The sequence below is a fragment of the Suncus etruscus genome, chromosome 3 (assembly GCF_024139225.1).
Source record: "Suncus etruscus isolate mSunEtr1 chromosome 3, mSunEtr1.pri.cur, whole genome shotgun sequence".
Taxonomy (NCBI): domain Eukaryota; kingdom Metazoa; phylum Chordata; class Mammalia; order Eulipotyphla; family Soricidae; genus Suncus; species Suncus etruscus.
Genome location: NC_064850.1, coordinates 95,749,904 through 95,773,848, shown reverse-complemented (window position 1 = coordinate 95,773,848; position 23,945 = coordinate 95,749,904). Strand labels below are relative to the sequence as shown.

At 45.3% G+C, this 23,945-nt stretch overlaps 1 protein-coding gene across 1 annotated transcript in view; it reads right to left on the bottom strand.

Moving 5' to 3' along the window:
* Window positions 1-15,997, bottom strand: part of LOC126004397 (glutathione reductase-like) — a 30,431-nt gene extending 14,434 nt beyond the window's left edge. The window contains 2 exon segments of the mRNA XM_049770836.1: window positions 13,369-13,449; window positions 15,862-15,997. Of these exon segments, the coding sequence (XP_049626793.1) occupies window positions 13,369-13,449; window positions 15,862-15,997 (217 nt within the window).
* Window positions 15,998-23,945: the final 7,948 nt, after the last annotated feature.

Below are 23,945 nucleotides of genomic sequence, written 5' to 3'. Positions count from 1 at the left end.
GTAATAGTCAACATATACGTGGGAGCAGTGTCCAAAATACATGAAAAAGGAACAATGCAAACTCTTGACTGCACATTATACCACAAAGAAAACAGCAACAACAGAAACAGCAACATGGAGAGAACAGGTATGTAACCAGACTCCTACAACAAAGGCCCACAATAATCCCTTAGAGATCGTAAACAGGAACACAAGTATAGAACACCGCGGGAAATCACGTAATGCAATGGCAACATACCATAACACTACGTTTTAATCCCTTTACCTTACTATATTTTAAAAATAACCTCTCAGCTTTTCTTTCCACAGGCGCCCTTAGATGCAAAGGGCGGACAAACTAAGATGGCAACTCGGGATACCACACGAGATACCATACCTTGCTTGCACTATGAGACGGCCACGAGAAAACTCTTTAACATTCACTTTACCTCTAGGTTAAACCTTCTTTTAGGAATCGAAGCACGTGACCAGTCAGACCACCAAAGCAGTACCTGCGATGTACAGACCTAAACTACAGGCTCTAGTCATCGAACACATTCAACCAAACCAGCATTCCCTTGCTATTCTCTCCTTTCTTCTCTCTATTTTTTTTCTCTTTTCTTTTTCTCTTCTACTCTTCTCTTTACTTTTTTCCCTTTCTCTTCTCCCTTTCTACGGTATTTTCTCTTTTCTCTTCCTTCATACCCCTCCCATATATCTTCCCCTTTCTCCCCCCCGGAAATCCAACTATCCCTTCACCCCTCAATCCCATCCAGATCTCCCACCATATTAAAACTCTCCACCCTCAGTCCTTAATCTTTTAGGCATCAAGATCGACCTCCTACCCAATGAACCAGTACCCAGCACCCAGGCGAGGGGACACCCAACCGAACCCACACATCGTCTCCTGCAAGAAAAGACAGCCAACTCCCCTGTGGACACATGCTGCGAGACCCTCCCTACCAACTCCCCCTAACATGGACTGTTTCTTGAAACCGGACTTAGGTCCAATAGTATCCCCAATGCAAGAACTCTTCCAAGACCTCCCAGCTGCAAATTTTTACCAATCTGAAGGGGGGCAGGGGGTGTGATTGGAAGATGCCTGGGAACCCACACACCACAAGAAAAATCCAAAAGACAATGGGAAAACTGTACTTCCAACATAGGCATAAGACCTGTAATACACCAACTCTTTACCTGTTCTCTCCCAAATGCAAAGTAGTCTTTTGCACCACATTGGTCCTTTAAAAACTTCGCTAACTCATTTTAATTTTTTTATATTTTTTAATTAACTTATTTATTTAAATGTCTGCCTTACATATACATTTGTGGGCACATACACTTTTATTTCCTTTTTTTTTTTTTTTTTTTTTTTTAATCGTCTTTGGGTATGTGACCTATCTCTGTTACTCACTCTGTCCACCCCAAATACTCCGACATATAATGGAGCACCACTTCCCCCTGCAAAGGCACACTAAATAAAGGGGAAATCTTACATAGTAAAAAAAAAAAAAAAAAAAAAAAGAGCTCTTATCTACTAGAGATAGGAACTCATAGTTGTTTACAATACAGGGTTATCTCCTACCTTGAAAATATGTCATGTGGAATCAACTTAGACCTCAGGTGATTAGATACCATTCAACCAGCCTTGAACCCTGGATCCCAGACATAGAAACGGCACAGCTCCTCACAACAGCTGTAAGAAACAATCTCCATCTGGGACAGCCTTATTACTGCAGGGTCAACAACAAGGGCCAGCTCTAACATGATATCTCGACAATGAGGAAAATGTGAACAACTTGACCTTAGAGCAGTTTAGCCTACCTCACCAGCTAACAACAAGACAAAACCAGAAGACGTGGCACCCTTTGGTAGGTCCAAAAGCCAAGATCGTGATTTACAGATGACTGGATACTAGAACCACGACCAGACTGTATACATCTTGGGACCAATAAAAAAGCCCTAGTCTAGGGTTTGAACTAAGACCTGCACAATAAGCATGATCCCCAGTCCCAAAGGTCCGGCAGAGACAATTGTAACGGAAAGGGGCTTCTGGAAGAACAAAGAAAGACGCTATCCTAGATGCCTTCCTAGGTTCAGCGCAAAGACCAAGATCACCAACCACAGAAGATGGATTAAAATGGCACTGAGGTAACAGAACCTCCAGATTCACAAAGACTGACTTCACCATAAGTCCCACCTCAGGATATGTACAGATACTGGGACTGCTAAACACAGAGCTCTGACGGTATCACACTGGACAGAGCAGAAGCTTTCCACACACCAAAAAAAAAAAAAAAAAACCACAACCTGGAGAGTAATGATCCTGAGCAAAGACTAGAGCTGATTCCATGACAGTATACTCCAAGGACGGAGAAACCCCATATCTTATAGGGCAAGTGAATTCCTTTTCGAATGACCCCAATATTTACTGTGCCAGGGCAGGAGGGAAAAAAAAATACAAAAAACACAAAACCTTGGTTATATATATATATCTTACCTTCATTTATTATTGTTATTATTATTTTTATTTACCTAGCTATTTTGGTCGATTCCTCAGTTTGGATGTGATTATTGAAATTGTTGGCCCCAATTATTCTTTTTTTTTTTTTTCTTTTCTTTCTTTTCTTTCTCTTCCTTTCTTTTCTTTCGTTATGTGCTACGCCATGTTTCTTATTTCAAGACCACGGCGTGTTTTTTGTTTGTTTGTGTTTGTTTTTAGTTTGTTTTGGTTTATTTTTTATCTGTTTTTTTGTGGTGCTTATCGTTATAGCTGGAGTCCTCACTGGATATTTGACACTTCTTTTGGTACTGGTGGAGTGTTTCAACTTCTTTTTCTCCTTCATTTCCCAAATCGATGATGAGAACCTCTAGAAGGATTCTGCCCATTTTCGGGGTATTAAACTCTTACCCCGGTTTATTTATTTTCTCTTTTTCAGGCAAAACCACGCAACTTGAACTAGCTACCCCTGCCCCTACTTAGAGGGGGAAATAAGGGAGGCATCAAGACCAAACTGATGCAAGACTACTAAGTAGTTGGTTAGAGACAGAGGGGACCACATATTCTAGCCGCCCTGGGGGTGAGGGAAGAGGAAATGGGAGGTAAGACGGAAACGGGGGAGTAGGGAGGACAATTTGGGGATGGGAATCCCCCCTGATTTTATGTAAATATGTACCTAAAATATTATTGTCAACAATATGTAAGCCACTATGATCAAAATAAAAATTATATTAAAAAAAAAAAAAAAAAAAAAAAAAAAAAAAAAAAAAAAAAAAAGAGAACACTCCACATGCCAGGATTTCGTGGGCTTTTGACTGGTATGATGGGGGCTCTGGGCAGGACAGCTAGCCATAGGACCCTGGGCTGACCACTTTGTCCAGGAGAGCATGATTCCCCCCACACCAGGCGGGTCTTCAGGGCCACGCCTGGTTAATCGGGCCTTGGGGGGAGGGGGTGAGAAATTCCTCCCTAGGCATCCAAAAACTGCAGAGCCTTGGCTGGGCCCAGAACACTCCGAATGCCAGGATTTCTTGGTGTGTTTGCCTGGTATGTTGGGGGCTCTGGGCAGGACAGCTAGCCATAGGACCCCTGGGCTGACCACTTAGTCCAGGGGAACAAGATTCCCCCACACCAGGCGGGTCTTCAGGGCCACGCCTGGTTAATCGGGCCCTGGGGGGAGGGGGTGAGAAATCCTTCCTAGGCATCCAAAAACCACAGAGGCTCGGCTGGGACCAGAACACTCCACATGCCAGGATTTCGTGGGCTTTTGACTGGTATGATGGGGGCTCTGGGCAGGACAGCTAGCCATAGGACCCTGGGCTGACCACTTTGTCCAGGAGAGCATGATTCCCCCCACACCAGGCGGGTCTTCAGGGCCACGCCTGGTTAATCGGGCCTTGGGGGGAGGGGGTGAGAAATTCCTCCCTAGGCATCCAAAAACTGCAGAGCCTTGGCTGGGCCCAGAACACTCCGAATGCCAGGATTTCTTGGTGTGTTTGCCTGGTATGTTGGGGGCTCTGGGCAGGACAGCTAGCCATAGGACCCCTGGGCTGACCACTTAGTCCAGGGGAACAAGATTCCCCCACACCAGGCGGGTCTTCAGGGCCACGCCTGGTTAATCGGGCCCTGGGGGGAGGGGGTGAGAAATCCTTCCTAGGCATCCAAAAACCACAGAGGCTCGGCTGGGACCAGAACACTCCACATGCCAGGATTTCGTGGGCTTTTGACTGGTATGATGGGGGCTCTGGGCAGGACAGCTAGCCATAGGACCCTGGGCTGACCACTTTGTCCAGGAGAGCATGATTCCCCCCACACCAGGCGGGTCTTCAGGGCCACGCCTGGTTAATCGGGCCTTGGGGGGAGGGGGTGAGAAATTCCTCCCTAGGCATCCAAAAACTGCAGAGCCTTGGCTGGGCCCAGAACACTCCGAATGCCAGGATTTCTTGGTGTGTTTGCCTGGTATGTTGGGGGCTCTGGGCAGGACAGCTAGCCATAGGACCCCTGGGCTGACCACTTAGTCCAGGGGAACAAGATTCCCCCACACCAGGCGGGTCTTCAGGGCCACGCCTGGCTAATCGGGCCCTGGGGGGAGGGGGTGAGAAATCCTTCCTAGGCATCCAAAAACCACAGAGGCTCGGCTGGGACCAGAACACTCCACATGCCAGGATTTCGTGGGCTTTTGACTGGTATGATGGGGGCTCTGGGCAGGACAGCTAGCCATAGGACCCTGGGCTGACCACTTTGTCCAGGAGAGCATGATTCCCCCCACACCAGGCGGGTCTTCAGGGCCACGCCTGGTTAATCGGGCCTTGGGGGGAGGGGGTGAGAAATTCCTCCCTAGGCATCCAAAAACTGCAGAGCCTTGGCTGGGCCCAGAACACTCCGAATGCCAGGATTTCTTGGTGTGTTTGCCTGGTATGTTGGGGGCTCTGGGCAGGACAGCTAGCCATAGGACCCCTGGGCTGACCACTTAGTCCAGGGGAACAAGATTCCCCCACACCAGGCGGGTCTTCAGGGCCACGCCTGGTTAATCGGGCCCTGGGGGGAGGGGGTGAGAAATCCTTCCTAGGCATCCAAAAACCACAGAGGCTCGGCTGGGACCAGAACACTCCACATGCCAGGATTTCGTGGGCTTTTGACTGGTATGATGGGGGCTCTGGGCAGGACAGCTAGCCATAGGACCCTGGGCTGACCACTTTGTCCAGGAGAGCATGATTCCCCCCACACCAGGCGGGTCTTCAGGGCCACGCCTGGTTAATCGGGCCTTGGGGGGAGGGGGTGAGAAATTCCTCCCTAGGCATCCAAAAACTGCAGAGCCTTGGCTGGGCCCAGAACACTCCGAATGCCAGGATTTCTTGGTGTGTTTGCCTGGTATGTTGGGGGCTCTGGGCAGGACAGCTAGCCATAGGACCCCTGGGCTGACCACTTAGTCCAGGGGAACAAGATTCCCCCACACCAGGCGGGTCTTCAGGGCCACGCCTGGTTAATCGGGCCCTGGGGGGAGGGGGTGAGAAATCCTTCCTAGGCATCCAAAAACCACAGAGGCTCGGCTGGGACCAGAACACTCCACATGCCAGGATTTCGTGGGCTTTTGACTGGTATGATGGGGGCTCTGGGCAGGACAGCTAGCCATAGGACCCTGGGCTGACCACTTTGTCCAGGAGAGCATGATTCCCCCCACACCAGGCGGGTCTTCAGGGCCACGCCTGGTTAATCGGGCCTTGGGGGGAGGGGGTGAGAAATTCCTCCCTAGGCATCCAAAAACTGCAGAGCCTTGGCTGGGCCCAGAACACTCCGAATGCCAGGATTTCTTGGTGTGTTTGCCTGGTATGTTGGGGGCTCTGGGCAGGACAGCTAGCCATAGGACCCCTGGGCTGACCACTTAGTCCAGGGGAACAAGATTCCCCCACACCAGGCGGGTCTTCAGGGCCACGCCTGGTTAATCGGGCCCTGGGGGGAGGGGGTGAGAAATCCTTCCTAGGCATCCAAAAACCACAGAGGCTCGGCTGGGACCAGAACACTCCACATGCCAGGATTTCGTGGGCTTTTGACTGGTATGATGGGGGCTCTGGGCAGGACAGCTAGCCATAGGACCCTGGGCTGACCACTTTGTCCAGGAGAGCATGATTCCCCCCACACCAGGCGGGTCTTCAGGGCCACGCCTGGTTAATCGGGCCTTGGGGGGAGGGGGTGAGAAATTCCTCCCTAGGCATCCAAAAACTGCAGAGCCTTGGCTGGGCCCAGAACACTCCGAATGCCAGGATTTCTTGGTGTGTTTGCCTGGTATGTTGGGGGCTCTGGGCAGGACAGCTAGCCATAGGACCCCTGGGCTGACCACTTAGTCCAGGGGAACAAGATTCCCCCACACCAGGCGGGTCTTCAGGGCCACGCCTGGCTAATCGGGCCCTGGGGGGAGGGGGTGAGAAATCCTTCCTAGGCATCCAAAAACCACAGAGGCTCGGCTGGGACCAGAACACTCCACATGCCAGGATTTCGTGGGCTTTTGACTGGTATGATGGGGGCTCTGGGCAGGACAGCTAGCCATAGGACCCTGGGCTGACCACTTTGTCCAGGAGAGCATGATTCCCCCCACACCAGGCGGGTCTTCAGGGCCACGCCTGGTTAATCGGGCCTTGGGGGGAGGGGGTGAGAAATTCCTCCCTAGGCATCCAAAAACTGCAGAGCCTTGGCTGGGCCCAGAACACTCCGAATGCCAGGATTTCTTGGTGTGTTTGCCTGGTATGTTGGGGGCTCTGGGCAGGACAGCTAGCCATAGGACCCCTGGGCTGACCACTTAGTCCAGGGGAACAAGATTCCCCCACACCAGGCGGGTCTTCAGGGCCACGCCTGGTTAATCGGGCCCTGGGGGGAGGGGGTGAGAAATCCTTCCTAGGCATCCAAAAACCACAGAGGCTCGGCTGGGACCAGAACACTCCACATGCCAGGATTTCGTGGGCTTTTGACTGGTATGATGGGGGCTCTGGGCAGGACAGCTAGCCATAGGACCCTGGGCTGACCACTTTGTCCAGGAGAGCATGATTCCCCCCCACACCAGGCGGGTCTTCAGGGCCACGCCTGGTTAATCGGGCCTTGGGGGGAGGGGGTGAGAAATTCCTCCCTAGGCATCCAAAAACTGCAGAGCCTTGGCTGGGCCCAGAACACTCCGAATGCCAGGATTTCTTGGTGTTTTTGCCTGGTATGTTGGGGGCTCTGGGCAGGACAGCTAGCCATAGGACCCCTGGGCTGACCACTTAGTCCAGGGGAACAAGATTCCCCCACACCAGGCGGGTCTTCAGGGCCACGCCTGGTTAATCGGGCCCTGGGGGGAGGGGGTGAGAAATCCTTCCTAGGCATCCAAAAACCACAGAGGCTCGGCTGGGACCAGAACACTCCACATGCCAGGATTTCGTGGGCTTTTGACTGGTATGATGGGGGCTCTGGGCAGGACAGCTAGCCATAGGACCCTGGGCTGACCACTTTGTCCAGGAGAGCATGATTCCCCCCCAAACCAGGCGGGTCTTCAGGGCCACGCCTGGTTAATCGGGCCTTGGGGGGAGGGGGTGAGAAATTCCTCCCTAGGCATCCAAAAACTGCAGAGCCTTGGCTGGGCCCAGAACACTCCGAATGCCAGGATTTCTTGGTGTGTTTGCCTGGTATGTTGGGGGCTCTGGGCAGGACAGCTAGCCATAGGACCCCTGGGCTGACCACTTAGTCCAGGGGAACAAGATTCCCCCACACCAGGCGGGTCTTCAGGGCCACGCCTGGTTAATCGGGCCCTGGGGGGAGGGGGTGAGAAATCCTTCCTAGGCATCCAAAAACCACAGAGGCTCGGCTGGGACCAGAACACTCCACATGCCAGGATTTCGTGGGCTTTTGACTGGTATGATGGGGGCTCTGGGCAGGACAGCTAGCCATAGGACCCTGGGCTGACCACTTTGTCCAGGAGAGCATGATTCCCCCCACACCAGGCGGGTCTTCAGGGCCACGCCTGGTTAATCGGGCCTTGGGGGGAGGGGGTGAGAAATTCCTCCCTAGGCATCCAAAAACTGCAGAGCCTTGGCTGGGCCCAGAACACTCCGAATGCCAGGATTTCTTGGTGTGTTTGCCTGGTATGTTGGGGGCTCTGGGCAGGACAGCTAGCCATAGGACCCCTGGGCTGACCACTTAGTCCAGGGGAACAAGATTCCCCCACACCAGGCGGGTCTTCAGGGCCACGCCTGGTTAATCGGGCCCTGGGGGGAGGGGGTGAGAAATCCTTCCTAGGCATCCAAAAACCACAGAGGCTCGGCTGGGACCAGAACACTCCACATGCCAGGATTTCGTGGGCTTTTGACTGGTATGATGGGGGCTCTGGGCAGGACAGCTAGCCATAGGACCCTGGGCTGACCACTTTGTCCAGGAGAGCATGATTCCCCCCCACACCAGGCGGGTCTTCAGGGCCACGCCTGGTTAATCGGGCCTTGGGGGGAGGGGGTGAGAAATTCCTCCCTAGGCATCCAAAAACTGCAGAGCCTTGGCTGGGCCCAGAACACTCCGAATGCCAGGATTTCTTGGTGTGTTTGCCTGGTATGTTGGGGGCTCTGGGCAGGACAGCTAGCCATAGGACCCCTGGGCTGACCACTTAGTCCAGGGGAACAAGATTCCCCCACACCAGGCGGGTCTTCAGGGCCACGCCTGGTTAATCGGGCCCTGGGGGGAGGGGGTGAGAAATCCTTCCTAGGCATCCAAAAACCACAGAGGCTCGGCTGGGACCAGAACACTCCACATGCCAGGATTTCGTGGGCTTTTGACTGGTATGATGGGGGCTCTGGGCAGGACAGCTAGCCATAGGACCCTGGGCTGACCACTTTGTCCAGGAGAGCATGATTCCCCCCACACCAGGCGGGTCTTCAGGGCCACGCCTGGTTAATCGGGCCTTGGGGGGAGGGGGTGAGAAATTCCTCCCTAGGCATCCAAAAACTGCAGAGCCTTGGCTGGGCCCAGAACACTCCGAATGCCAGGATTTCTTGGTGTGTTTGCCTGGTATGTTGGGGGCTCTGGGCAGGACAGCTAGCCATAGGACCCCTGGGCTGACCACTTAGTCCAGGGGAACAAGATTCCCCCACACCAGGCGGGTCTTCAGGGCCACGCCTGGTTAATCGGGCCCTGGGGGGAGGGGGTGAGAAATCCTTCCTAGGCATCCAAAAACCACAGAGGCTCGGCTGGGACCAGAACACTCCACATGCCAGGATTTCGTGGGCTTTTGACTGGTATGATGGGGGCTCTGGGCAGGACAGCTAGCCATAGGACCCTGGGCTGACCACTTTGTCCAGGAGAGCATGATTCCCCCCCACACCAGGCGGGTCTTCAGGGCCACGCCTGGTTAATCGGGCCTTGGGGGGAGGGGGTGAGAAATTCCTCCCTAGGCATCCAAAAACTGCAGAGCCTTGGCTGGGCCCAGAACACTCCGAATGCCAGGATTTCTTGGTGTGTTTGCCTGGTATGTTGGGGGCTCTGGGCAGGACAGCTAGCCATAGGACCCCTGGGCTGACCACTTAGTCCAGGGGAACAAGATTCCCCCACACCAGGCGGGTCTTCAGGGCCACGCCTGGTTAATCGGGCCCTGGGGGGAGGGGGTGAGAAATCCTTCCTAGGCATCCAAAAACCACAGAGGCTCGGCTGGGACCAGAACACTCCACATGCCAGGATTTCGTGGGCTTTTGACTGGTATGATGGGGGCTCTGGGCAGGACAGCTAGCCATAGGACCCTGGGCTGACCACTTTGTCCAGGAGAGCATGATTCCCCCCACACCAGGCGGGTCTTCAGGGCCACGCCTGGTTAATCGGGCCTTGGGGGGAGGGGGTGAGAAATTCCTCCCTAGGCATCCAAAAACTGCAGAGCCTTGGCTGGGCCCAGAACACTCCGAATGCCAGGATTTCTTGGTGTGTTTGCCTGGTATGTTGGGGGCTCTGGGCAGGACAGCTAGCCATAGGACCCCTGGGCTGACCACTTAGTCCAGGGGAACAAGATTCCCCCACACCAGGCGGGTCTTCAGGGCCACGCCTGGTTAATCGGGCCCTGGGGGGAGGGGGTGAGAAATCCTTCCTAGGCATCCAAAAACCACAGAGGCTCGGCTGGGACCAGAACACTCCACATGCCAGGATTTCGTGGGCTTTTGACTGGTATGATGGGGGCTCTGGGCAGGACAGCTAGCCATAGGACCCTGGGCTGACCACTTTGTCCAGGAGAGCATGATTCCCCCCACACCAGGCGGGTCTTCAGGGCCACGCCTGGTTAATCGGGCCTTGGGGGGAGGGGGTGAGAAATTCCTCCCTAGGCATCCAAAAACTGCAGAGCCTTGGCTGGGCCCAGAACACTCCGAATGCCAGGATTTCTTGGTGTGTTTGCCTGGTATGTTGGGGGCTCTGGGCAGGACAGCTAGCCATAGGACCCCTGGGCTGACCACTTAGTCCAGGGGAACAAGATTCCCCCACACCAGGCGGGTCTTCAGGGCCACGCCTGGTTAATCGGGCCCTGGGGGGAGGGGGTGAGAAATCCTTCCTAGGCATCCAAAAACCACAGAGGCTCGGCTGGGACCAGAACACTCCACATGCCAGGATTTCGTGGGCTTTTTGCCTGGTATGATGGGGGCTCTGGGCAGGACAGCTAGCCATAGGACCCTGGGCTGACCACTTTGTCCAGGAGAGCATGATTCCCCCTACACCAGGCGGGTCTTCAGGGCCACGCCTGGTTAATCGGGCCTTGGGGGGAGGGGGTGAGAAATTCCTCCCTAGGCATCCAAAAACTACAGAACCGCGCGGGGGCTTACGCCCCCGCGCGTACTTCATGTATTTCATGTATTCAGAATATCCCTTATTCTTATGTTATGTTTTCCGTACACAGAATGTTTATTTTGTATTCTCCCCTTTCCCACACCCCTACAAAGCTCTTTTTCACTCCTTAACTCTCTAACCCCTTCTCAAACATCACTAATCTAGTTTTCTCTTTTTAACTTCAGTAGTGTAGAATCGTAATCACAGTCCAAAGCTGTGCATTGTGTATGACAACCCCAAACTGTTTCAAGATACATAAAATGGACACGTATTTCTTTAGAATATTTTGTGTTTTTTCTCTGACAGCTATAATTCTTACTAAATGTTGTCTTATATAGTGATGATTCTAACCACTTTTTATGTTCTCTTTTTGAGCTGTTTAACAAGGAATTTTGGTGGAAGAGTCCCCCAGTTTAATGCTTATGATTGAATCATGTCAATGGAATCATTGTAATTGTTCTTATGGCCCCCATACGCGCCAATAACACCATGTGGCATTGCTTCTTATTTGCATAGGCACATTAAAATGGGAAAATAGTATAAATACAAATAAGATCCTATCTAATAGAGATTAGAACACACAAACCTTGTAGTGCAAAGGGACCTTACACCCTGAACATTGACATAACGACCTGGCACAGACGTCAGAAGAAAGGGCATATTCCATTCTCCCCTGAACCAGGAAAGCCATCCACGAAACATCCAGGCTGGTCTATAACATCACTTGGAAGCAATCCTCTACCATGGAAGACCTACACTGCTCAGACTTCGACCTGCTCAAAAGAGACTTCCCTTAACACTGAGAAGACTTAACAACAACAACGACCGGCTTACAGGACAGGGCTCCCTGCATTGCCCTTTGATTGTGAGGTGAAAGGAGAGGATGCTCCACGTCCTGACTTCAATGTAAGATATGCAGATTCCAGGATCTTTAATACAGAAACATGATACCAACAACAGAGACTGTGTGAAAAATAAAAGTGTGTTGGCACTACAGACAATGTATTGGATTGGACGATCTAGCTTGCTTGGAGCCTAGACTTGGTCTTGTGCCAGGAAACTTCAGGGGTCTGGTCTCTTTGTACTTAGGCCAAGGTTATTTCTTTCCATGTTCCTCATATTTTGGTGAGCCTATGCAAACAACAATTGCCACTCTAACACCATTCTTACTGTGCTCCTTTAACTCTAATCCTTAAAAAGAACTCACTTAAAATTTGAGGTTAACTTAAGCTAATATGCATGTATATGGAAATGTAAGAAAATACTATGCCTGTAATGTTTAAGGAGTTACGTAAGTTTTATGGCTTTAGATTGCCTTGTGTACTGTTAAGAAATATTATAATGTATTACAATCTGGGGACTTGAGGGACAAAGTAATTGTACATGGATTCTGTGTTATTTATCTTAATGTTCTTTGGCTGAAATTTCAAAGTTAATATATCAGCAAGGGGACTTCTGAGAATTATGTTATGGGTGATTGTCCTTCCACTGTAACTTTACCTTGTCCTCTTACTTTGCACCCTTGTTCTCATAATTAAAAATAAAAATTTAAAAAAAAAAAAAAAAAAAAAAAAAAGACTTGATTAGTTAAAGAAAACTGTTAGCATGGGCTCTAATCCAATCAGACTAATGTCCTTATGAAAAGGGGGAATTTTGACATAGAATGCCAGGGACACATGCCCAGGACAAAAAGCCAGGTATGATGCAAGAAGAATACTGCCTCCTAGACATCAAGGAGAGAGGATTCAGAGGAAACCCCCAAACCCTACAGCCTCCGTTTGATCTTGAGCTTAAGCTTCCAGAGGCATAATGAATGACCATGGTGCAGTTTGGCATTCCGTGACAGTCACCCCAGCATACCAAGGGAAGCAAGGCAGAGGGGAGAAGGTATTGGAAAGCAGAAATCCAGGGCAATCTGGTTCAGAGTTCCCCACTGCAACTTGTTTGGAAGGGCCTTAACTATGGCCACAGGCCTGGGAGGTAGAGGTATTTTCTATAGGAAGATGTGCCCAGAGAATACACTCTGTCCACATAAAGAAGCCTGGAGTTCTAAGTCTGTATGTTCTTGGTGTCGCCAAAGCTGGCAGGGCCACAGTGAATTTGGCAAACATTTCTGTCTCTGGCAGCTGGAGCTCACAAGCTCAGTGGCTCACACCAAGGGCCTGGACTCCATCCCAGGACACTCCATTACCAGCACAAGTTGTTGCCAGGCCAGCTCTGCAACTCTCCAGGAGAGCGAAGCACATCTCTGGGCTTTGGCTGTGAGCAACTGAACAGAGTCTTGAAGTCTTTGGTTTTTGTGTTTACTCTGCTCTACTGCCTCGACTCCTAACATTGTTTTGTGTTTCCTTTTCACGTATGGGTTCCAGCCTCTTGTATACAGGCACATGCAAAGTGCTGGAGGCGTGGCCAGTGGAGGGGAAGGAGAGGGGTACACAGAGGGCACTGGAGCACCCCTCGCCTTTCACCGTGAGAGACTAGTGATTCCATTAGGGGGATCTGTGCGTTCAATATCAGAGGGAAAAATGAAGATGGTATAAAACTCAATCCCCCTATGCTCTGCCTTTGTCTCTAACCTGGACCCTGGAGAGTCCCATAGCAACTGGCGCAGTTCAGCAGCCACAACTGAGCTACATTTTGAGACTGGAGCCCTTCACCTAAGAGCAGGACAGAGGAAATGTGGGCTGAGAGGCAGGGCAATGTGGTGTATGGGATGTCTGCTAATTGTTTCCGCCTCTGTCCTTCCAAAGCATGATGATGCTCTTTCCAGAGATCTGCTTGGCAGATCCTTGTGCTTAACTCAAGACTAGAGGGATTGTCTGTGCTACCTATTCCTATTCCCTACACATGCTTTGGGACCTTGAGTGAAGCACTTGACTTTTTGGGGTCTGCTTCTCTCTGTAAAATAGGTTTAAATTGATATTCCAGAAACTAGAACCTCACTAATAGCATTATTCATAGAAGTCTTTGTATTCCAAGTCTTGGGAATCCAAGAAAGAGATACTATAGACCCCACCTTGGGTGGAGGTGGGGGAACAGGGCAGCATGGGGAATAGAGGTGGCTCTCTGAGAAACTCAGCAGAGAACAGAGTACCCCAACACTGGCAATCTCTTCTGGAGCTTTGTAGAGAACTATGTGGGGTGCCCCGAATCTGAGGTCTATCCCACACTGAAGACCCTCTCAGGACATTACCAACAACAACCTTAGCTACTGCTTCTACCATCTAGCAAGTCCCTGAGGTTTCCTAATGCAAGTTGCCAAAACAAATTTAAATTTGACTGTGAGTTGGGTTTTGTACAGAGAATCAGGGTCCAAAAAAGCAAAGCATTCTGTCATTCTGATTGAGCCAGCTACAATTCCCCATGGAGAATCTGGCTTAGAGCTGTGTGTGTGTGTTTGTGTGTGTGTGTGTGTGTGTGTGTGTGTGATCATCTGGGTTTATTGTCTAAGTGTATACATGAGCACCTTTGTGTATATGTTTATGCTTACCCTGGGTCAGCGTTCACAGTGATGATGCAAGAGCAATTATCTCAAGCCTTGAACTATTTCTCTAGAAGAGCCTTTCCATTATTATATGCCCAGAATTTTTCTAGTTGATCAGTATTTTAATGCTTAAATTCTTAGAGATGCTAAAACCTTAGAATCATGAGTTATGACTTAAAATATTACAGAATATAGTCTTTAATTTGTATTTGTGACAATTGAAAAGTTTTTGTGTTTCATCTTGTCTTTGGCTTTTTGTTTTAAATGTTCACTATATATCAAGGTTTTGTGATATAAGTAGTTGTTCCTAGTTGAGTTTCAGAATGACGATGTTCCAAAACCAGCTGCACCACGAATGTCAACTTTACTCCACTATGTTCCAGTCTTCCTTTACCCTCCAGTCAGTCTCCTGAGCCAGTGCATTATTTTTTAACTTATTGACTCACCATTAAATACAAAGTTATTCGTAATTGAGTTTTAGGCATATAATGTTTGTGGGCCCATCCCTTCACCAATGTTTCCTTTCCTACAATAATCTCCCAACCTCCCAAGCACTTTTTCCTTTATTCCTTTTAGGCACTGTGACTTTGCAGTCCTATCACTGAAGGGTATCATGCTTGTCATTTTATCTCCTCTAAACTCCAGAATGATAACTTTCCCCTGTCATTGTCACAGTGGTACCTTCTCTGTCCTAACTCCCTTCCACGACTTTGGCAATCTCCCTACTAAAGGCCCATTTTTCTGCTCTTCAGTTTTATTGTTTTTAGGCATTATTCTCTTACTATGGTTTGTTTATATCCCGCAAATGAATGCAATCATTCTGTGTATTCCCTCTTTCTCCAACTCATTTTGCTCAGCATCGTACTCTCCAGACCATCCATGTAGAAACAAATTTTATGACTGCATCTTTTCTAATGACTAGATGGTAAGCACATTCTCAAGTTTTGATGCTGCAGTTTGCTCTCATGCTTGCAGTGTTGTTGACTCTGTAACTTATATATGTATGCCTATAGGTATATATTTATATGTATATATATATTTACGCTACACATGTACTTGTGTAAAATACAAATTATGTGTAAAATACATGATTCATTTTTAATAAAATACATTATTATTTTATTTTTTAAATAAAATAAAATATAGTCCTCTGAATCTTTTCTTGCACGTTCAACACATGGGCATATTTTTGTTTTGCTTTGTTTTTAGTCTTAATAAATGAGATTCAGGGGGAAAAGCGCAGACCAAGTTGTCAGGCTGTAGGTCACAGTCTCTGAGCTGAAGGGTTGTATGTGGACTCCAACAACTCCCTAGATCTATTTGAGCTTTGTGTAGATAATTTACCTTTCCAAGTTTTAGTTTTCTCATCTTTAAAATGGGACTGTTTGGTGAAAGAAGTGACTCAAGTGGTGGAGTACAAGTCTTGAATGTTGGTGACCCTAAAATAATTTCCAGTTATTGAGGGGCCCCATGAGCACCACTAAAAGTCACTCAGGATGTAGCCCATCACAGTAATAACAAAAATAAGTGAACAGACAAATAAATAACAACAGGAGAGATGCTAATAGTCATGAATTAAGCTTGCTGTCTGTATTAGCTGGGACATTTCCAATCTTCCCAATCTCTGTGCCAATGCACAAGTATCTGTGAGTCATTAAGCCCTCCGAGAGATTAGGAGTTTCCTTTGAGATCTCAGCTGCCAGTCTTCGGTCCTCAGCCATGTCCAGAGGGTTGACAACATAGTAACAAGTTCCAATGTGAAAATGTAAGATTCCTTTTAAAATATAATCAAGAGTTTTAAGATAATGATAAGACACTGAACCAAGCCAGGGCTCCTGGTGAGCCTGCATTTCTGTGCTACTGCTTGGGTCAGACATGCATCAAGCTGACACTGCTCACAGGTATGCAGAATGATGAGCGACCTTGACAATGAGGTAGCCATCAGAACCTGCTCCGTTGTAATGTGCTGAAGTCAGTCACTGAATCTAAATATCAAAAAACTAGAGCCATGGGCATAGCTAGCCTTCGACTATCTCTATAATAACTATAGACCAAAGGACAGTGACAATGATCATGCTCTAGATGTTCATGTCCTAGAGTGGAAGAGACCTGGGAGATGAAACAGTTGCCTGTGATGTGCACAGAATCAGACTAGGTCCTAATTTCTGGTTCTACTCAAACCAGTTGCCTCCCTCTGTGGCTTACTTGTTCTTAGTGTCACACATGCTAGCTGCAGAGAGGCTGCACATTCTATAAAGCAAAATGATAGTAGGACCCAGAAATGAGTGCTTTTCCTTTTATTTTAGGTTTCTAGATTACATGTGTCCAGATGAAACTCCTGATTCTGTTCAGAGGTTAAACTAGGGGAATTTGGAGCGAACACCTGTAGTTCTGGTAATTGACAGGCTTAGCTTCATAAAAGACAAATACCCAAACCCCTATTGTATCTCTCAAATCTCAATTATTTTACATTATACAAATTTACTGAATTCAAAATACTGAGATTATTGCAAGGAAGGTCAATACTAAATTAGTCAACTAAAGTCACATATGTCAATTAAAGTCACATATGTCCAGGAGTGCTACTCCTGGCTTTGTACTCAAGCTGTTTCTGGCAAATGCTCAGGGGAACATGGCATCATGGTAATAAAACACAGGATTACACAAATATAAGGCAAGTTCTCCTCCAGTGAGTTACATCTCTACAGCCTTCTGCTTCTTTTATACTGGTTGAATAACTCACAAGTGATGGCAGACCAAAACTATCACCATAGTGTGCAAGCCCCTTACTCATACCTATAATTAATATTGTTATCCAAACAATAGACAAGTACTATTTTCACTGAAGTCTCAATGCAGTGTGGCTGCTGGTGATCTCAGGCATCTTCTGGACTTTACTGTACTCTACTCTACTATAGCAGAATGCATGGTGAAGAAATGCAAAACTTATGTTATGTCAGGTTTTCATTGAACTTGAACTGTATATATACTACTACCAGAGTTTATTTGCCTAGTTGTTGCAAGGGTAATAATCTTCTTGTCCCATTCTGGAACAAATAATGTTTCTTTTGGCTATTGGTGGTTATTTAGTCAAATCATCTGGGTCAGTTTCAGGATGTGTTGGCTTTCTCCATTGCTTTGGAAAAGGGTCAAGGTAGATTAGTATGGTCTATAAACTCTCAACGACCACATTTTGCTCTTATTTACAGAAAGCAGTTTCAAGCCAGGAGCAATTTCTGGGTGCATAGCCAGGAGTAATCCCTGAACATCATGAACAAAACTATTATAGTGGGAGTTGGAGTGATAGCAGGGCATTTGTCTTGCAACCCAGGATGGACCTGGGTTCGATTCCTAGCATCTGATATGGTCCCCAGAGCCAGGAGCAATTTCTGAGAACATAGCCAGGAGTAACCCCGAAGTGTCACAGATGTGGCCCAAAACAAAACAAACAAAAGAATTGATATAGTGCAGTTAACCACAGAACTACATATTGGTTTACTGACTTTACATAATCATGTTAGTAAAACTTGTTTTAGACAAAAATGCTCCTCATAAGTCTCTTCAAGGTCTACATATATAGAAATTAAAACTCACCTGACTATATATCTTTTAAGCAACAAATACACATTTAGTGACTGACTATCTAGAAAAATCAAGATTCCTCATTTTAACATAAATCCCTTCAGTCATTTCTTCATATTATAATATTTTGTAGGACAAATGGTCTTAAATCAATTACTACAAATTTTGCTCTACAAATGTACTACAAATCAATTATTACTGATTTAAAAAAATAAGTTTAACTTTTTAGACATAGTTTAAACTTTTTAAGCATTGTTCAGCTTTGACAAACCCCTTTAAATTCTTTATAAAGTTTTTTTTTATCTGACTACTGGCCATAATATTCCTATAACTTTTCAGGAATGTTTAAAGTCAAACCTGGAATAATAAATGAGAAAAGATTCTAAACATTTTAGGACATGTATCACAAATAGAATTAAAGTTTTTGTCAGTTTTCTAAGCTTTGTGTTATCATGCATTTATAGTTTAAAAAACTTTATTTTATAGTTTAGGTAATAAGTCTACATTTATGTTTGTTTATTATACTTATATACAATTTTGCAGCACACCACAGCCACCAAAATGCCCATGATCCTAAATCCCTCTTCCTGTATCACTATTGGTCTGACTTTCCTCTTTCCACATTTTTTCTCTGTTCGTTGATCAACAGTTAAGGTATAGCTGCTTTTGGGGTTTTCTTGGTTTGTTTTTGGTTTTGGGTCACACCCAGCAGAGCTCAGAGATTACTCCTGGCTCTATGCTCAGAAGTCATTCTGGGCATGCTAGGGGGACCATAAGATTTGAACCACTGACCTTCTGCATGCAAGGCAAATGCCCTACCTCTATGCTATCTCTCCAGCCCAAGGTGTAAATGTTAATGTTAACTCCTTTTCCCCAACCACATGCTCCAGAACCTCTACAAATGTTCCCATACTTTCAGTTAGCCTAAGCGTTCCATAACCTCACTTCTCCTTCCAACCTGGCACTCTCATGTCTATAATACAAGGATGATTGTCAGTTGATGCTATTCATACTATTGATTTATTTTTCTATACCATAGATGAGTAAGATCATCCTGTATTTGCCCATCTGTCTCTGGCTTACTTTGCTCAATACAATACTCTATTTCTCTATTTCAATTCGAGTTGCCGTGAACTGGTTTTTATTTTCTGGCTTTATAACATTCCATTGGCTATATATGCCACATTTTCTTTTATTTGTTCATCTGTTATTGGACATTTGGGTTGCTGCCACCCAGCTATTGTATTAAGAGCTTTAATGAACATGGCTTGCCTATATATATCTTTTTAAGTTAAAGCTTTTGTATTTGGGGGTAAAAGTTGAAAAAATAGGACAAATATGGAGCTTTGTTCTCCATGAAAGGTGGACCAGGTGACCAAGAAAATCAACTTAAGTGGAAGTGTGTAAGAGGGCTTTGCATGTAGGCACAGGACTGGGAGTTCCTGATGTGGTGCTGTGTTGCCAGTTGTGTCTTCTCATCCTTTAAACTAAAGATTAAGAACTTGTGTTTATTATCAACGTTTCCTCTTCTACCTTTCCTTTCTTCCTTCCTTCCTTCTTCTCTCTCTTCATCTCTCCCTTTCTATCTCTCTTATCTATCCTCTTCTATTTTTCTTTCTCTTCCCCTCCTTTACTTGCCTCCTACTTTCCCTCCCTCTCTTCTTTTATTCCTCTGACCTAAATCTGTGCATCTTTCTAAAATGGGTTCTTTTTTATTATGCAGCATTCAAAAGGAGAACATGAGTGTCTAAAGAAATAAGGCAGACACATACTGTGCACAGATAGGTCATTTGAAGTAGTCTGATAAAATTAAGGAAGTTGTGCTATTTCCCTCTGTTGGCAATTTTGAAAGGACTACTTGCTGGGATGGACATTTCTTTTGGTTTTCTTTATTTACTGAAGCCTTGCTGTCTTTTGACTACTGGTCTGGCTGTCTTAATAAAGTATCAGAGAAAAGAGGATTTAAGTCACAAAAATCATATCTTACAGTTGCTGGAAGTCCAAGATCAAGGTGTCAGCATGGTTGTCTTCTGAGGAGTATAAGAGGGTATCTGCTTTTTGCCTCTCTCCCAAATCAGTAGCAGGGGTTAACCAGTTAAAGGAAACCTGACTTGTACTTAATATATGCCTTTCTCTGCATTTAGTCTCTATATAATAGCTTCCATAATTTTGTACTTGAATCTGAAAAAAATCTTTTGAATTTGGGGGCCACACCTGATTATGTCCAGGACTTTCTCATGGCTCTGTCCTCAGGAATCACTCCTGGCAGTGCTTGAGCACCATACTTTATGCAGGATAGCAAACCTTGTGCTGGCTGAATTAAAGGTGTGTCTTAGTCACTGTTTTAACACAATAGCTAAAACATTGTGTTATCTTTCTGGCCCCTCCCTTTTAATGCAGTTGGTATTTGGTGTGCTTCTAGAAGGAAACCCATTTGGAAATAGCTCAGCCTCTGGCAGGCTAGCCATTGAGCTATATAGTACATTGAAAACAAGTGAGTTTGGAGTATTCTGGGCATACTGTAGCTTAGAGAAGATAAACCTTAACTCTGATAATGAAAAGAAAATGGAAGGGAAAATATTAGCTATGGGTGAAATAAATCAGATCTTAACAACAAGTATCTAAGTCAAGTAGGGCTGTTATATTAAAATATAGACTGCTTGAAACCCAACCACAATCATGTTTGTAACCAAGGTGTTTAAATAAAAAATATTTAAAAAAAATATAGACTGCTTGGGTCTACCATGACTGCAGGCACCACAAGTACTACAGGAACAGTCACATCCACATTGGGATCATGGGGTGAGCCATCTGACCCCACCAAAAAGGTCAGCAAAATATTAATGTGTCAGTAGTGAATCCACCAATGAGGTTGGAGAATATACCCTTTCTACACATCACACAAGTGAGGAACACATCTTGGCCTCTAATGCTGAACTTGTGCTGAACTAATTTGACTACCTCCAACACACCGTGCTAATAATATTTAGTCAACCATTTCACAAACTTGAAAAGGTGGTGGTAGTGAGAGACCATAAAAACCCAAAGTATAGATGGAGAAGAATTAAAGATATTGAAAGCCTCCTGAGACAACCAACAGAAACTCTAAACAACTAGCAATTAGATTGTTTTGGCAGAGAGTAAAGAGAACACCAATCAGCTGATCTCCCTAGAGAGTGCCAATGGTGAATTAGAAATACACCCCACCCCCAAGTGCCAATAACATAATAGGAAAGTAGTACAGGGCCCTCATCATGCTTAGTGAGTAAAGATAGTACCTTGAAGATTCAACCAGTACTAGCTAGTTGTATTACTTCTCAGCTAAGGCTTTAGAAAAGAAGTGCTAAGATGTTTAATGAGCTCAAAGAAACTGTGGTACACATACAGAGCACAAGATCTTATGAGAATAAAAATGAGAAAACTAAAAAAAGAAATGACAGAAGTATTTGGTAGATGAATAGGAAACATGCAATCTCAGAGAGCCATTGCATGCATGTCACCATGCCCTTCCCAACTACAACACCCACTACAAAGGGAATTATAAATGAAAGAGTGACTTTATACTTTAATTTGTTTCATAACAATCTAAGTTAATTATATTGTGCCTCATAAGGGGACAGGCTTGAGAAGTGGGTGAAAAACTAGAGAAATATCTGGAAGGAAGTTCACACTGGTGGAGCTATTGGTGTTGGAACACTGAATGCCTGAAACAACTGCTTTATAAAGAACTTTGTAAATCAAAGTGTTTACATAAAGTTTAAGAAGTCCTTTTTAAAAAGTTTACTTTAGACATCAGCAAACTATAATTCAATAAATAAATGGTAGATTTTTTTCATTGACTGGGAAACTATTAATTTAAAAGCTTTAAAGCAAGATGCAAATTTTAGCTACAAATTATTAGATAAAAATATTTAATAAATATATACCCTAAAGTTGTAATCATTTTCAAGATCAAAGTGAAATTATATGCATAGTAAACTTATTAAGGCAATTTAAAATTATGGCTCTATTATAGCCTCTTTCTAATATATGATAATTTACTTAAAATGTGAAAGTATTCTAAGAGTTTTAAATATTAAAAGTACAACTTAAAGTTTTCCTAATAATTTAAAAATTCTTTAGAAACTATGGAATCAATAGATATTAGATAAAAAATTTTTTCACTTCTGAATATGACATTGATTAAATACGTAACTCCTATTATTCTCTCATGTTACCTCAAAAGGAGTGAAAACAGTGTCATATTGACAGATCATTATTGTCATATTGAAAACTCAGAATGAGAATAAACAAAGTAGTGATTATACAGTTATGAAGAAAATGATACATAGTTTTGGTAAAAAATGTTTGAATGGTTAATTGCAGTGAAGTAGAATGAAGATGTCTTTAAATCCTTTCCAATTAATACTATTAAATATACTAATTATCATAAAAATGGTAGGTGAAATGAAAAACTCACTGGAAAATATTAGCAGCAGAGTACAGCAGTTGAAAAAAAAAACCCAATGAGCTCCAAGATGAGATACAGAAAACCTTTAGACAACAGTAGAATATGGGAAAATGCATCAAAATACATGGACAGCAGAGGAAAGAACTTTGGGATGAATTAAAGAGGAACAACCTAAGAATCATCATGGTCCCAGAAGTCTAAGACAGCAATTCCAACGAAGATGCGTAAGTCAAGGAAATCATAGATGAGAAGTTTCTAGCACTGAAGATAGAGTGCACCCAGATTCAAAAAACCTAAAGGATACCAGTTAAAAGATAAAAATACCCAAGACATATCAGAATCAGAATTATAAAAGCCTTGGTATAGAATAGCAAATGCATCTAAATAAAAGTAGGAAACTATCTACCAAAGAACATTCTTAGGATTTATGGCAGGTTTATTTTTAAAAAAATCTTTGGGTCAAAGACACAGTTTTATAATCTTTATTTAAACACTGTGATTACAAACATGACTTTAGTTGGGTTTTAGTCACAAAAAGAACACACCACTTTGCCAGTGTAACATTCCCACCACCAATGCACCCCATATCCCTCCACTCACACCCCCTGCCTGTATTCCACTCAGGCATTCTACTTCTCTCACTCATTAACATTATCATGGTAGTTGTTAGTGTACTAACTGTACTCACCCCTCCCTGAGGTGAGCTTCATATCATGAGCCGGTCTTTCTGGCCCTCATCTCTGGGCATTATTACAATAATGTCTTTTGTTTTTCTTAAAACTCATAGATAAGTGAGACTATTCTGTGTGTCTCTCTCTCCCTCTGACTTATTTTACTCAGCATAATAGTTTCCATGTTCATCCATGTATAGAGACTTTGTCTCTCCAGACGGCTGCATAATATTCCATTGTGTATATGTACCACAGTTTCTTTAGCCATTCAGCTGTCTAAGGGCATCTTGGTTGTTTCTAGAATCTGGATATTTTAAATAGTGTTGCAATGAATATAGGTATGAGGAAGGCATTTTTGTATTGTATTTCTGTGTTCTTAGGAGTGAGATAGTTGGGTCATATGGGAGCTCAATTTCCACTTTTTTGAGGAATCTCCGTATTGTTTTTCATAAAGGCTGGCCTAAGCAGCATTCCCACTAGTGAATGAGAGTTTCTTTCTCCCCACATCCCCACCAGCACTTATTGTTCTTGGTCTTTGTGATGTGTGCTAGTCTCTGTGGCGTGAGATGGTACCTCATAGTTGTTTTGATTTGCATCTCTCTGATAATTAGTGATGTGGAGAATTTTTTCATCTGCCTTTTGGCCATTTTTATTTCTTCCTTGAGAAATTGCCTATTCATTTCTTCTCCCCGTTTTCTGATGGGGTTAGATTTTTTTCTTGTTAAGTTCTGTCAGTAGCTTGTATATCTTAGATATTAGCCCCTTATCTGATGGATATTGAGTGAATAGTTTCTCCCAATCTGTGGGTGGCTTTTGTATCCTAGGCACTATTTCCTTTGAGGTGCATAAGCTTCTCAACTTAATATAGTCCCCTCTGTTTATCTCTGTTTCCACTTGTATGGATAGTGCTGTTTCTGCCTTGAAGATGCCTTTAGTCTCAATGTCATGGAGTGTTTTACCTACATG